General features: G+C 37.3%; 1 protein-coding gene across 1 annotated transcript in view; it reads right to left on the bottom strand.

Annotated features, from left to right (window-relative positions):
- The window catches only part of fndc7rs1 (fibronectin type III domain containing 7, related sequence 1), a 45773-nt gene that overhangs the window by 4802 nt on the left and 27261 nt on the right, over positions 1-13710 (bottom strand). Inside the window, exons 29-41 of the mRNA XM_048163755.1 lie at positions 13211-13471; positions 11548-11808; positions 11207-11470; positions 9906-10163; positions 9434-9694; positions 5945-6205; positions 5577-5837; positions 5096-5356; positions 4697-4954; positions 3434-3703; positions 1074-1337; positions 712-972; positions 367-630 (exon numbers count right to left, since the gene is read on the bottom strand). Coding sequence (XP_048019712.1) covers positions 367-630; positions 712-972; positions 1074-1337; positions 3434-3703; positions 4697-4954; positions 5096-5356; positions 5577-5837; positions 5945-6205; positions 9434-9694; positions 9906-10163; positions 11207-11470; positions 11548-11808; positions 13211-13471 — 3405 coding nt within the window. The remainder of the gene's footprint in view (positions 1-366; positions 631-711; positions 973-1073; positions 1338-3433; positions 3704-4696; positions 4955-5095; positions 5357-5576; positions 5838-5944; positions 6206-9433; positions 9695-9905; positions 10164-11206; positions 11471-11547; positions 11809-13210; positions 13472-13710) is intronic.

Here is a 13710-nt window from a genome sequence, read left to right as displayed (position 1 = left end):
TGCAACCCTACCCTGGTCTAAAAAGTGAGGTTACAATTATTTAACTAGAAAAGTCCCACAATGCAGATGTTATGGTGTACCAAGTGGTTGTTAGCACTTTATTATGTGATTTCTGTTTTGGGTGGATGTACACTGGTTAGGTAAAGAGCCCATTCCTAGGTGTCTGTAATATTCTGGTCCCTAGATAAGACTCAGGTCTCTTTAAAGCTCAAATCCCTAACCTCAAGTTGGAGCAATAATAATGGTGGCCTTAACTATTTGAATATACAACGCAATTTGCTTATGAACAGTTATTGATTACTAATGGCTTTTTAAAATAATTTGTCATGTTTTATTAGGTGGGAATAACAATATTGATGGTTGTACCAGTTCTGATCTTGTAGGTTGGACTGCGAAGGCTGCTGCATTTGTTGGCTGAAGCAGCCACACTGATAGTGTACTCTTTGCCGCACTGCACATTGGTAAGGTTGCAGGAAGAGGCAGAGCTATTGCAGGAAATGAAGACATGGTCTTGATCCTCTGCTGTGGCAATGTAGAGGGATTTCCCACTTTTTGCCCTCTGCCACTGAACCATGATAACAGAACTTTGGCATTCAGCAACCACCACGATGGATGACAAGGTACAAGGTGCTGGAGAGAGAGGTAACGTACTGTTAGACTGAGAGACCCAGGGTTTCAAATTAGAGGGCTAAAGCTCTCGGGAGTACTTACCTGTCTCTAGCTGGAAGCTGTTGCTGGGTGGGCTCAGGCAGGCAGCATTTGAAGCAGTGACTTGGAAGATGTAGCTCTTTCCACAACCCAGGTCAGGCACATAACAGGTGGAGTTTGGGCTGGAACATGTGACATTTTGACCGTCGTCCCCAACAGCCAGCACCGTGTAAGACTCTGCACCCTTATCCACATCCCATGTGACCCACGCGGAGTTAGTGACACAGTCCACAGTACCATTGACCCCCTGTGGGGTACATGGAGCTGTAGAGAGAAGAGATCATAAAGTGCATAAGGAAAGTATGTATATTTAAATGTATCTATCCATCCATCTATTTGTTTGAGAGAGTATTCTTGTGTCCAACCTGAGACAATGTTGAGACCACTGCTTGGTTGACTCTGACAGCTGCCCCTCAGTGCCACCACACTGATGTTGAAGCTCTCTCCACAGGGCAGATTTGCAATGGAGCACTCTGTGTTTGTGCTGTTACAGGAGAAGATCACACCAGTGATCTGGGACTGCATTACCACTCTGAACTGGCTGGCATCTACTGCTGGACTCCAGCTCACCTGCACAGACCCTGACTCACACTGCACGTTGGCAGATACGTTCTGAGGTGGACATGGAGCTGAGAAAAGAGAGAAGGAACCAGGCTGTTATTGAAGGGCAGTACCAACTATTTCAGCAGAAAAACAGGTAAACCAATAAAGCAGTGCACATGCTATTCAGCAATGCTACAGCAAGTTAGTGTTCCTATTCATTTACAAGTCTTAAAGGTACAGTAGCCTGTTTAATTCATTTAATTTCCTGGTCATATTTTTCCACAAAGATAAGAAATTGTATTTTATATAATGACATTAAAGTTTATATTTAAGACTTTTTGCATTGTGGCATTATTTTCATGACAATTAATTGCATTTTCTGTCAAAATTCTCATTCCTGTAATTATTCTCAACAGATTTTTTTAATATAGTTACTCTTACTGTATCACAACATTTTAAAATTAAATTAGTAAAATATATAACAATGTTGTAAAAAATACTTGTAGAATATGTAGAATTTTCACTGCTAGAGGTCGCCTATTCAAAACAAAGGCGTAGATGACGACGCAGAGTTTGAGCGTGGAATCTTGGGATATGTCGTCTTTACCTCACAGCCGGTGGAAAAGAATCGGGAGGGGACTTGGGCAGAAATCATGTTCATGGATGAGATTATTAACGTTACTATAGTATGAAGCAGAGCGGGGCCGAGTGCTGTGGGAGCTGAACGAGGCCGCTGCGGCGACTGCTAATGAGAGAGGAGCGCGACACGTGGCATATGAGGCAACGCAGCGCTGTTTTATCATATTTGATACATTAGAGTGAGTTGCTGCCGAGCGAACGCTGTGAGACAATTGTTGCACACTGCAGTAAGCTAATTTGATTTTAGAATATCATATTAATAAATGCTGGATGGCTTGTGCTGATAAATGGCATGTGATTAAATAAAAACTTATTTTATGAGGAAGAAAATGCTGTATTATACTGTTACTAAAAATAAAGCTGCATCTGATTATGATGTTAGCTACTTGACAAAATAGTTTTTTTCTGAGGCATGGTAAAAGCATGGTACTTGTGGAAAATCAAGAAAACTAAATTTAAACAATAAGACTAAACTTGTTGAGCTATATAACAATAATTCGTTTTCTGTCTATGAATGTAATTAAACCGTGTTCCCTTGTCTAATAAAATGTGTAGTATATTATAGTGTCTTTGGTGTTTCCATGGTTTCTACAAAATAAAATCGGAAATCGAGAGTAATGCGGATATGACGTCACTGCTAGGTTACGCACGGACAGTCGGACACATCTATGTCCTGGTTGAAAATTGCTTATTTCTCTGGATTTAAACATTCTTGGAAACATTTGGGATAATGTACATACACAAGTCAACAAAATATATAACATATATATTATTTTTAATCCAAATATCCTAAATATTGTGCCTTTAATTTGCTCTGAAAATAATTGTAAAAAAAAAAAAAAAAAATGGCCAAAAACCTTATTAATGATAAAAGTAGACTTCACTTAAAGCTGCTGTCCACGATTTCTGGCCCTCTAGTGGTTAATAAACAGAACTGCATGCGTCTTGCGGAGGAACATTCTAGCCGGAGCTACTTTTCTCCATGTATGTCTATGACGAGTCACGCAGTTACTGTGATATCTGCGGCGAGTCCTACCAGTCTGGTCTGAAATAGTCAGAATATAAACACTTATTATAAGTGTACCATAATGATTCAGGATAAGACAAAAACACGGTTTGGAAAATGGATTCATGTTGTATATTCTCATTATATAATTTTTGTACATTTTTAACACAAAAAAAGTTGCGGACTACAGCTTTAAGCAAAATATATTTTCTTATTTTGATTTTGAGGTGGAAAATGATCTGGATACCCTGAAGACTGGGTGAAAAATGGTAAAACTAAATTACTACTGCTGCTGGTGAAAAAAAAATGCTGCAGGGAAACACTTAGGAGTTTACGAGTTTAATAAAACCATGCTTATATTAGATCTTTATATATATTTGACTGCTGATTAAGTTGAGCTACAGTTTCCAGATCTCTTATTACATAAATATCTGCACCAAGATGAGGCCACTGGTTTTGAATGTGACCAAAATATTAAATACAAAGACATACAGTTGTCTTCGATTGATAAAGTAAGTAGAATCTTCACACACGCACCTGTTTGCACTTGAGACATAGTACTTTTCACACCCCCGCAGCCATTGGCCAGTGAGTAGACAGAAACATTATAAATCTGACCACACTGCAGTTCCTGCAGATTACAGGACGCAGTGGTGGTGTTACAAGAGTAGGAATGGCCATCATTAGACACGGCCACAGCGCTGTAAGCCTCCACCCCATTGGCTTGTACCCACGACACAGACACAACACTACCATTGTGGATGTCGCAAAGCAAAGATGTCTGAACATTGCTAGGTGCACATGGAGCTAAAAAGAAAGAGAGAGAACATGAACCATTTTAAAGGACATTCATTATTAGTCTTGACATGTTTATAATCATACACCTGCATGGTCATTTTGTTTCTTTATATGTCTTGAACATATGACGCCAGATTAGAATATCCAACATCCGACTTTAAAGGGTTAGTTCACCCAAAAATGAAAATTCTGTCATTAATTACTTACCTTTTTGTCGTTCCACACCTGTAAGGCCTTCGTTCAGCTTCAGAACACAAATTAAGATATTTTTGATGAAATCCTAGAGCTTTCTGACTACTCAATAGACAGCAATTTAACCACCACTTTTAAGGTCCAGAAAGGTACTAAAGACATCTTTAAAATAGTCCATGTGACTGCAGTGGTTCAACTTTAATTTTAAGAAAGCGACGAGAAAACTTTTTGTGCGCAAAAACAAAACAAAAATAACAACTTTATTCAACAATATCTTCTCTTCAGTGTCATTCTCCTATGCTGATTACGTTCAGCACTTCCAGGTTCTACGTCAGAACGCCGACTCAGTATTGGCCAACGCTGTTTACGTCAGCAGCATGACGCATGCGTGTGATGCTGATGCAGGAGCCAGCCAATAATGAGTCGCGTTCTGACATAGAGCCTGGAAGCGCTGAACGTAAACAGCGTAGGTGAATAAATTTGTTATTTCTGTTTTGTTTTTGCACACAAAAAGTATTCTCGTCACTTCATAAAATTAAGGTTGAACCACTGCAGTCACATGGACTATTTTAACAATGTCTTTACTACCATTCTGGGCTTTGAAAATGTGGAGTTAGAAAGCTCTCGAATTTCATCAAAAATATCTTAAATTTGTGTTCCGAAATTGAACGGTTTTATGGGTGTGGAACGAAATGAGGATGAGTAATTAATGACAGAATTTTAATTTTTGGGTGAACTAACCCTTTAAATCATATACAGCATTAAATCTGAGCTCTGACATCAGGTGCACAACAGAAGCAGTGGACTCACCTGACTGCAGAGTGAGGTATGTGTTGCTGTTGTCACATACTCCATCCATGGCAGTGATGGTAAGGTTATATCTCTGGCCACAGTGCATGCCGAGTAATGTGCAACTGTGGTCGGAGCTCGTGCAGTTGATACGATGTCCGTCAGAACCAGCAGCCTGGACTATGTGATGCGTGACGGTATTGGCGAGCTCCCATGTTACAACAGCAGAGTTGGTGTCGCAGTTGAGCAGAGCGCTAGCATTCTGTGGCTTACAGGACACTGGAGTGAAATGAAATATTAACAATTACCATAATTAACAAAATAATAATTGTATGCTTTAATTAGTACTAACACCAGTAATACTGAGAATTTTTCAATTATTTTGGGAAGCACTTTTTTGTTTGTTTGTTTCTAAAGTACCTGTATTTAGCACAACTGGTTGGCTCGGTGCAGTGCTGCAGGTCTCGTCATGTGCGCTGACAGCCAGACTATAGTTCATCCCACAGAGCAGGTCTGAGAAGACACACCCTGTTCCAGTGCTGTTACACACTGAAGTATAGCCACCGCTACTCCAAGCAACCGCAGTGTAGGAAACAGCACCCACGCTTTGATTCCAGGATACAGATACATCTCCAGTCGTACAGTTTACTCTGCCCTGCACATGACCAGGTACACATGGCACTGCAAAGAAAAACAGTTTGACAATTAAAGTATAAAACTTGACTTACAATGTTAAAATTTCAATTCAAAAAGTAACCAAGTCATGTCTGTGTCGTAATATTTCCATACTGAAATATTCCATATTGTGATTTTGTTTGCATACTGAATGATTAATCTTTTTTTTTTTTTTTTTTAATAGAGATAAAGGAGACAGCATTGGATACAAAAATGGAGACTATACCAGTGTTTATTTCTAAGATGGAACCTCCTAATGTTTTGCATTGCTGGTTTACTGCAATGACGCTGACATTGTACGAGGAGCTACAACGTAGCGTTTGCAGTTTGCATTGCTGTGCAGTCGTGTTACAGGTATTCACTGGACCTTCAGGGCCCGTGGCAGCCACCAGGTAAAACGCCGCCCCGCGGCTGATGTTCCATCTTACAGTTAGAAAGTTAGACAAACAGTCCAGCTCAGATACCACGTTCTGAGGAGCACATGGAGCTGGGAGAGAAAAGAACAGGTAAACCATTTGAGATCTGAGATATGGGTCATCTGAGTCATTCTCAACAGACTATATAGAAGTCAAGCCATCAGTGTTTCTGAATTACCTGTTGACAGGTTTGCAGGTGAACTCGGTGCACTTCTGCATTGCCCATTAATGGCTTTGACAGTGATCTGGTACTGTTGACCACATAGCAGCTCTGATAGGAAGCCACTGGTAATGTTGGTACTGAATGCCAGAATGTTCCCATTTCCACTTACTGCTTCCAATGCATATGTCTCAGCTCCAAAACTGGAAGCCCAGCTCAGAGTGGCCAGCCCTGTGCCACAGTCCAGGATGGATGTCAAAGCTTGAGGAACACATGGGGCTAAAGAGCCAGAAAACAGAACAGCATTAAAAACTCTATGAGGTTTGTGCTTACTTGCATAATCAAGAACAGTACATGTCAGGGTATTATGAAAGATTTACAATAGCTTTTATTTGGTTTGTATTGAACTTTAGAAAATGTAATAATAATAATGTGTAAAGGCCATAACACGCCGACGCCGACGAACTAGTGGCGACGAAAGCAAACTGCGGGGTTGGCTCACGTCGGCAGCGTCTGTGTCCAAAGTTGCCCTGACACACCAAACCGACGCTAAACAGCCGGCGGCCAAGTAGCACGTCAGTTCTGCGCCTGCGTGAGATGAAATGCCTTTCCGAACAGCAGACGGCAGTAGCTGAACAGCCAGTCAGAATGATCAGATGGCCCGACGGACCGACGAGCTCCAACGGCGATTCAACATGTCAAATCGGCCGAAAAAAAGCCGACGAGGACCAACTTCAGCCGACGATGCAGAACACACTGAGAAAACTTAGTCGGCCGGTGAAGAAAAACTGCCCGGCGGCCGACCGTCGGCTTGGTGTGTTCCTGCCTTAATTAAATCGATTAATCACGATTAATCACAATTATTCACATCTAACATAAGTTATATATATATATATATATATATATATATATATACACACTCACATATAATATATAAATATATGCATTCACATATTATGTAAACATACTCAAATCGTGATTAATCGATTTGACAGCACTAGTAATTAATAATTATTAGAAGATATTATTTTTCTCGTGATGAACAAAATTTTCATTGCAAAAACAAAATCCCCAAAATACTATTTTTCATCAGTATCCATGACTTGTTTTCAACTAAAAACACCCTTACATCCTTAAAATAAGATAAATCTAGCAACTTCAGTTGCCTCAAAAGTATTTGCACACTTTAGAGGCATTGTATGAATTTCATTGCACTGGATACAAAATATCAAGGCATAGAATCTAGGGCTGTCAAACGATTAATCGCATACAAAATAAAAGTTTGAGTTTGCATAATATATGTGTGAGTAATGTGTGTAAGTAATATGTACAGGTGCTGGTCATATAATTAGAATATCGTGAAAAAGTTCATTTTTTTATTGTAAATTATTTTAAAAAATGAAACTTTCATTTATACTAGATTCCCTACATGTAAAGTAAAACATTTCAAAAGTTGTTTTTTTTTAATTTGTTGATAAGAGCGTACAGCTAATGAAAGTCCAAAATCCAGTATCTCAAAATATTAGAATATTTACATTTGAGTTTCATTAAATGACCATCCCTACAGTATAAATTCCGGGTATCTCTTGTTCTTTGAAACCACACTAATGGGGAAGACTGCTGACTTGGCAATGGTCCAGGAGACAATCATTGACACCCTCCACAAAGAGAGTAAGTCACAGATGGTCATTACTGAATGTGGTGGCTGTTTACAGAGTGATGTATCAAAGCATATTAAATGCAAAGTTGACTAGAAGGAAGAAATTGGGTAGGCAAAGTGCACAAGCAACAGGGATGACCGCAAGCTTGAGAATACTGTCAAGTAAAGCCGATGCAAACACTTGGGAGAGCTTCACAATGAGTCAAATGAAGCCAGAGTCAGCGCATCAAGAGTCACCTCACTCAGACATCTTCAGGAAAAGGACTACCAAGCCACTTCTGAAACAGAAACAACGTCAGAAGCATCTTACCTGGCCTAAGGAGAAAAAGAACTGGGCAGTGAACAGTGGTCGAAAGTCCTCTTTTCAGATAAAAGTAAATTTTGCATTTCATGTTGAAATCATGGTCCCAGAGTCTGAAGGAAGACTGGAGAGGCACAGAATCCAAGCTGCTTGAAGTCTAGTGTGATGTTTCTGAAGTTAGTAATGATTTGGGGGGGCTGTGACGTCTGCTGGTGTTGGTCCATTGTGTTTTATCAAGTGCAAAGTCAATGCAGCCATCTTCCAGGAGATTTTGGAGCACTTTATGCTTCCATCTGCTGACAAGCTTTATGGAGATGCTGATTTCCTTTTCCAGCAGGACTTTAGCACCTGCCCACAGTGCAAAAACCACTTCCAAGTGGTTTGCTGACCATGATATTACTGTGCTTTATTGGCCAGCCAACATGCCTGACCCCTGAATCTATGGGATATTTTCAAGAGAAAGATGAGAAACAGTCGATCCAACAATATACAGATGATCTGAAGGCTCAATAGTGCCTCAGCAGTGCCACAGGCTGATCACTTTCATGCCACACTTCACTGATGCTGTAATTTGTGCTAGGAGCAAGTCATTTGCTGTAATATGTGCTGCCAACCAAGTATTGAGTGTACAAATGAACATACTTTAAAGAACTTGAACTTTTCTGTTTTGAAAATCCATTTTTTGATTGATCATAGGAAATATTCTAATATTTTGAGATACTGGATTTTGGACTTTCATGAGCTGTACGCTCTAATCATCAGAATTAAAAAAAAAAAAAACTTTTGAAATGTTTTACTTTACATGTAGGGAATCTAGAATATATGAAAGTTTCATTTTTAAAAAATAATTTACAATAAAAAAATGAACTTTTTCACGATATTCTAATTATATGACCAGCACCTGTATATATAAATACACACAAATTAATGTATATATTTAAGAAAAATATGTTATTTATGTACAAAAAAATGTATTTATATATAATATAAATTATATAAAAATATAAATAAATACATATACTTGTAAATATTTCTCAAATATATACATGGATGTGTTTGTATTTATATATACAAAATAATTACACACAGTACACCCACATATATTAGGCAAACTCAAACTTTTATTTTGTATGCGATTAATCGTTTGACAGCCCTAATAGAATCTGGCCAAAAATATATATATATATGCACCTTGTCCAGAACTAATTTCACTATTCTTAGTCATTTTTATGATTACTTTATTTCACAATATTACTATTTTTACTGTATTTTTAATTAATTATTCCAAACTTTTGACCAGTAATGTATATGGCTTCAAAATGTAAAAAAATTCTTTATAAAATATTTGAAATAAATGCAAGTGTATTGCATTTGTTTTGCAATACACTTGCATTGCAAAAGCATTCGTTATCTAATACACATTCATACATTTTTAAAATTACATTTAACTCTTATGTAAATTGTAAGTATATAAATTAGTTCTAAACTACTCAACTTCATCATACAGATGCAAACCTCTGGTATATTTATCATTACAGAGTCTTACCCATGCGAATGAAGGTGCTGTTGTTACGTGTACTCGTGCAGCGGCTGTCATTGGCAGTAACCGTGACGTTATAGATTTCACCACAGTGCAGGTCCTCCCAGGTGCAGTTGGTCCCATTAGTGACGCACAGATGTGTGTGTCCATCATTACCTATTGCTGTGGCTGTGTACATGTTTGCCCCATCGCTTGGGCCCCAGCTGACAGAACCCACCTGGTTGTTACACGCCGTGTATGTCATGAGATTATGGGGCGTGCAGGGTGCTGGATCACAACACACATTACAAAGGTAAGTCAACCCATTTCTTATAGTACTGCCTCAAATAAAATTTATAAGCAGAGCAACAGATCAACTTGAATTATTTGCTGATAAATTATTTTTTAAATAACAACTTTAAACCACATACAATCTTTATTTAATGTTGTGTATTTTGTTGAGTGCACAGCAGTTTTATGTATAATTTCATTGACATACCGAGACTGAAAACTGCAGGGGCGCTCACTGGGCTGTCGCAGTAATCATTTTGCCCTTGGACAGTCACATTGTAACTTTGTCCACAGAGCAGTGACACCGACAGGCTAGTAGAACTGGTGTTAAAGTCTACGGTATATCCCAGACTCCCTTTTGCCGTCACAGTGTAGAATGACACCCCTTTTGCATTTGACCAGGTGAGCGCCACCATCTCACTGTTGCATGACATGTGAGCAGTCACATTTTCTGGTCTGCAAGGGTCTGGTGAAGTGAAGGGGGATTGTTATATTGTAGCAATGTATAGAGTTGTTCTGTAATCATTTCAATAAAATAATAATAATAAATAAATAAAAATAATAAATAAACATTATTATTGTTATTATTAATAAAACTATAAATATTAAAAATACAAATAATAACAAAAATAAGTATACAAAAATATTAATAATAATGATAATTAAATTATTAAAAAGATTAACAAAAATAAATACATACACAAATGTATTAATAATAATAATAATTTAATTCATAATATTAGCCCCTTTATTTTTGGGTCACACTTGGTACCTTTGTGGTTAAAAGTGACCGAAGCCTTGAAATGTCTTTTCTTTTTTCTTTTTTCTTTTTTTTTTTTTTTCAGGAAAATCAATGTAAAATATTTTTGTTCAATAATATTTTTTGATTATTATTTAGAATTTTGGGGGATTTTATGATACTGTGCAATATATATATATATATATATATATATATAGCTATTGTTTACATTAAAATAATATTTTTTTTAATTATTCAATAAATATATTTTATTAATATACATCAATAAATGCAATATGTTAGATAAAAATATAGTGAAGTCCTTTAACATATCCAAATCATCTCCATGATTTTTTTTGTATGTTCACATAGCTAATGCGACAAAAGTCGCCAGGTGTCATCCCATTACGAGGAAGCAAAAAAAAAAAAAAAAAAAAAAAAAATCCATTCATTTCCTATATTGGTCATTTTTGACCATGAAGGTACCAAGTGTTACTTTTTATTTTTTGACGTTTTAACATATCCGAATCACGTCCATGATATTTTGTGTTTTCACATAGCTAATGCGACAAACGTCACCAAGTGTAATCCCATTCCGATGAAGCAAAAAAATTTTTTTGGTCAGTTCTGACCGAAGAGGCCCAGAGGGTTAAAAAAAAAAAAAACTCAGTAAGGCACAGAGTGTGCGAAGGGTGTATAGCTTCCACATTTTCTTATTAAAGGCCCAAGATGAGATATCTGAGGGTCATTTACACTGCAAAATGCTATACCTGTAGTGAGGTATACAGGTGCACTGGCGCTGCTTTGGCAGCGGCCGCTGTAAGCGGTGACAGTAAAAGTGTATGTCTCTCCACAGCCCAGATTAGAGAAGGAACAAGTGGAGGAGGTGGAGTTGCAAAGCTCCTGGTGTACTCCTCCTGCACTGAGGGCTCGGGCGGTGTAGTAATCCACTCCTTCTCTCGCCTCCCAAGACATCACAGCTGTGTTGTTGCCGCACACATGATCAACTGCTGCCTTCAATGGCACACAAGGTCCTGCGGAGTGGTCACAGAAACCTAATTAGCCTAATTATCTTTTAACCCCTTCAAACCATAATGGATTGCAAACTCACTGGACTGGAACGTGACATTGGGGGCGGAGGTGATTTGGCACTGCTGGTTCGTAGAGGTGAAGGTGAGGTTATAGAGTTGTCCACACTGCAGGGACGAGATGTTACAGTGGTTCTGTTGGGATGAGCAGGAGAACCTTTGACCTCCTGATCCCAAAGCCGTCACCGTGTAATTCTCCGCTCCAACCATGACGCTCCAGGACACTAAAGCTGAATCTGTAGCACAGTCCACGATGGCAGACACACTAGTGGACAGACAAGGTGCTGAAAAATATAGAATATTATTCACTAATTATATCCTTTTTGCTAGCACACATTTTAACACAGGTACAGTACAGTCCAAAAGTTTGGAACCACTAAGATTTTTAATGTTTTTAAAAGAAGTTTCGTCTGCTCACCAAGGCTACATTTATTTAATTAAAAATACAGTAAAAAACAGTAATATTGTGAAATATTATTACAATTTAAAATAACTGTTTACTATTTAAATATATTTGACAAAGTAATTTATTCCTGTGATGCAAAGCTGAATTTTCAGCATCGTTACTCCAGTCTTCAGTGTCACAAGATCCTTCAGGAATCATTCTAATATGCTGATTTGCTGCTCAATAAACATTTATGATTATTTTCAATGTTGAAAACAGTTGTGTACTCTTTTTTTTTCAGGATTCCTTGATGAATAGAAAGTTCAAAAGAACAGCATTTATCTGAAATACAAAGCTTCTGTAGCATTATACACTACCGTTCAAAAGTTTGGGGTCAGGAAGAATTTTTATTTTTATTTTTTTGAAAAGAAATTAAAGAAATGAATACTTTTATTCAGCAAGGATGCATTAAATCAATCAAAAGTGGCAGTAAAGACATTTATAATGTTACAAAAGATTAGATTTCAGATAAACACTGTTCTTTTGAACTTTCTATTCATCAAATAATCCTGAAAAAAAATATTTTACACAAATATTTTGTACAATTGTACACATTAAATGTTTCTTGAGCAGCAGATCAGCATATTAGAATGATTTCTGAAGGATCATGTGACACTGAAGACTGGAGTAATGATGCTGAAAATTCAGCTTTGCCATCACAGGAATAAATTACTTTGTGAAATATATTCAAATAGAAAACAGTTATTTTAAATTGTAATAATATTTTACAATATTACTGGTTTTACAGTATTTTTAATTAAATAAATGTAGCCTTGGTGAGCAGACGAAACTTCTTTTAAAAACATTAAAAGTCTTAGTGGTTCCAAACTTTGGGACTGTACTGTATGTACAATCTTTGCGATGTTTATGTGCTGTTTATTTCATAGAATTTTAATTAAAAATGAATTAAAATGAAATTAATAAAAAAACTCCATAAAATTATCCCATGAGGGGAACCACTAAAATGTTCTATATATTAAGCGCCTGACAAAACCCTTCAAAGGGTCTATATAGAACCTTTTATTAAGAGTGTGTGATACATTAACATTCATGTGAAATGCTGAGAAACTGTTACTTCTGAAATCTGATCATTTCTAAAATAATTATGCGAAATAATAAGACTTTAATTAGGAACATGGTCATTTCTGATTTAATATAGACTTTCTTTAAAAATTCAACCTTTGGTACTATATATTTATATTTTTTAGTACTTGGTTTTTATTTGTATTGTCTTTACAGACCTGATGTCATGTTGACCCCTATGCTGTCAGAGCTGTTGAACACCTCTCCGATGGCACGGACTCTGACATAGTACACTGTTCCACAGGTGAGATCAGGTACACTGCAGTATGTACGATCTGTTCGACAGGAACTGGAATGACCATTTTGACCTTCCAGGAACGCAATGTATCCCACTGCAAACTGGCTAGGCTCCCAGGAAACAGTAGCATTGAGGGTGGCACAGTTTATGCTAGCTTTGACGTTCTGAGGAGGACATGGTTCTGAAATGACATGAAGTAAATAAGAATGATTCAAGATGAATGCTTTAAATTTCAATCTGCTCCTCACACAATGCTAATATGGCTTTAAAAGGCTTAAAATACAGTACACAAATAGTATGGATTACTTATATCCGTCTCTTTTTGTAGCTCATAAAACAGCAGCTCCACAGAAGAAAGAGTCATTCAGGATTGGAGCATCATGAGAAAGACAGAATTTGAATTTTTGAGTGAATATTCCT

The sequence above is a fragment of the Megalobrama amblycephala genome, linkage group LG17 (assembly GCF_018812025.1).
Source record: "Megalobrama amblycephala isolate DHTTF-2021 linkage group LG17, ASM1881202v1, whole genome shotgun sequence".
NCBI classification, from domain to species: Eukaryota; Metazoa; Chordata; class Actinopteri; order Cypriniformes; family Xenocyprididae; genus Megalobrama; species Megalobrama amblycephala.
Note: the sequence above shows the minus strand (reverse complement) of the source record. Positions and strands in the feature narration are given on the sequence as shown.